The sequence below is a fragment of the Cyprinus carpio genome, chromosome A3, assembly GCF_018340385.1.
Source record: "Cyprinus carpio isolate SPL01 chromosome A3, ASM1834038v1, whole genome shotgun sequence".
Taxonomy (NCBI): domain Eukaryota; kingdom Metazoa; phylum Chordata; class Actinopteri; order Cypriniformes; family Cyprinidae; genus Cyprinus; species Cyprinus carpio.
In genome coordinates, this window is record NC_056574.1 from 27,864,776 (window position 1) to 27,867,056 (window position 2,281).

Here is a 2,281-nt window from a genome sequence, read left to right on the forward strand (position 1 = left end):
ACTGTTTGTTTAAACTCATATGCATTTCTATTAAGTACCGAACCCCAAGGCAATCTGTTGAGAAATGTTAAATTGTTACAAGCCCAGGGTGAATTTTACTGAATTTTCTGACAGTTGCAACATTTTGTGCAGCACTGAATTTATTTAATAATAATAAAAAAAAAAAAAAAAATCGCAGAGCGGCACACAATAGCAGCTAAACAAAAAAAAACAAAAAAAAACAAAAAAACAAATCTTATTATAACGGACCACACTGATGCAGAAAAAAAAAATTGTGCATGTGTTGCGCCACTGGATTAGGATGCTGGATCAGGTGCTGTTTGGACTTGTCCTTAGTACATGGATTCATAATGATCTGAATAGATGGTCTAAAGATATGCTAACTTGCTTTAATGAGTAAATTGGACCATCAGTCCAAACAATATTGCATGGATATACAAAGTTTATTAGAATGACTATGCTTCCATATGGTTTTCAGAACCTCTGAACTGCTTGGAAAGATCTTTTAGGAATGCCTCTTTACATTCTGTCAACCAGTCGCCAACGAGGATGGAGCACCAGGTCATGCAGTAGCCAGGCAAGAAGAAAGCCAGAACAAAGTCCCACCCAGTACACCTGCATGAAGCCAGGTGATACATCAGCATTATCCAAAATAAGTCATTTTGTGAGCAAGTTATATATGATGATATGTATTTGTATATATATACACTACACCTAACCCTACCCCTTACAGGAAACTTTGTGCATTTTTACTTTCTCAAAAAAACTCATTCTGTATGGTTCATAAGCGTTTTGAAAAATGGGGACATGGGTTATGTCCTCATAAGTCACCCTCTCTTTGTAATACCTGTGTCATACCCATGTCATTATACAAAGTTGTGTCCTGATATGTCACAAACACACACACACACACACTCACACACACACACACACACACACACACACACACACACACACACACACACACACACACACACACACACACACACACACACACACACACACACACACACACACAGTATACTGTATGAGACTGATCTCCTGTAAAATGTCAAATATAGGAACTAATAATTATTCACAAAAACATTTGTTTTCTAGCACATGAGGTTTATTTACTAACCCAGGGATTGTGGCAGGATTCAGTCCACAGCCTCTGAAGCCAATCTGCAGACCAAATACCATGGGTCTATGGGTCGCCTGCCAAATTCAAACTTATGGCCAAATATCTCTTTATTTATTTGTGGCAAACAAGCAGTTAATTTATGTTTTAGAAAAGGTGCAGCGATTGTTTACCAGATGTTTTCAGCTCTTTATGGACTTGAATTACATGACATTTCAGTCAGGGAAAAAATGGACTTGAATTAATATGACATAACTACAGTAAATATTAAGTAAATTTAAAGAACAGTTTCATCAAAAGACAAAAATGATGACAAAACAAAACAGTGTAAAAATTGCCAACACTTAACCCTTGTAAAAAAAATCATAAAGCATTGAGCATTCAGTTTTTATTCATAACTTTATAAAGTCCAGAGAAATCTTATCAACCATCCTTACCGCCATTATATGACCATGGGTGACAGACAGGCAGATGACTGCAGGGGCCACAGAGGAAAACACTGATTTGGGCTGAGAGGCAGCCTGGACACATAGCACTAGCTGGAATGTAACAGCCATCTCCACTAACAGAGCCTGATACAGATATACCCCCGGGGCCACCTGAAGGAGGGTAAGTGGAGTTTTATCTGTTATTGTTGGACACTATCTGTCTTTTCCGACTGCCTCTATCTCCTTTCCTCATTCACTCCAAATACCTGGCAAACTATTTTCTCTTCCTTTCTCTCTCTCTTACTTTTTATCCCCATCCATCCATGCCCATCTTGCTGTTTCCTCACTTTCTATGACACACACAGAGAACACATTTGCCATCAAACTACATATTTTTCTAGCTCACTCTTATTTTGACACTCTACATTTCCGTCTCCTCAGTGATTTACAGACCTGCTCCTCCCCTAGATTCGTTTCAGATTTTTCAAAGATAAGCTGTTTCTTTCTAATGTTTTTGAATGTTTGAATGTGGTCTTTCTACCACAATGTCTCTGTATTTCTGTTAACTCTTACAAACTTTTCTGACAGATCTGTATTTTACCATAAAGAACATAAAAAAGAGAATGCAGAATAAAATGCAGCACTTTGACAGGTGCACATACATATCATATCATATCATGCTGAGCAAGAATAATACAAAATATAATATGGTTTCTTAGATTTCTGCTCTTAC

General features: G+C 37.4%; 1 protein-coding gene across 1 annotated transcript; it reads right to left on the reverse strand.

Annotated features, from left to right (window-relative positions):
* Positions 1–228: 228 nt before the first annotated feature.
* Positions 229–2,031, reverse strand: LOC109075702. Its single transcript, XM_042714951.1, has 3 exons — positions 1,815–2,031; positions 1,543–1,719; positions 229–674 (listed from the first exon to the last, which is right to left on the reverse strand). Exons 1-3 carry the CDS (start codon positions 1,863–1,865, stop codon positions 456–458), a joined length of 447 nt encoding a protein of 148 aa, XP_042570885.1. The 5' UTR covers positions 1,866–2,031; the 3' UTR covers positions 229–455.
* Positions 2,032–2,281: the final 250 nt, after the last annotated feature.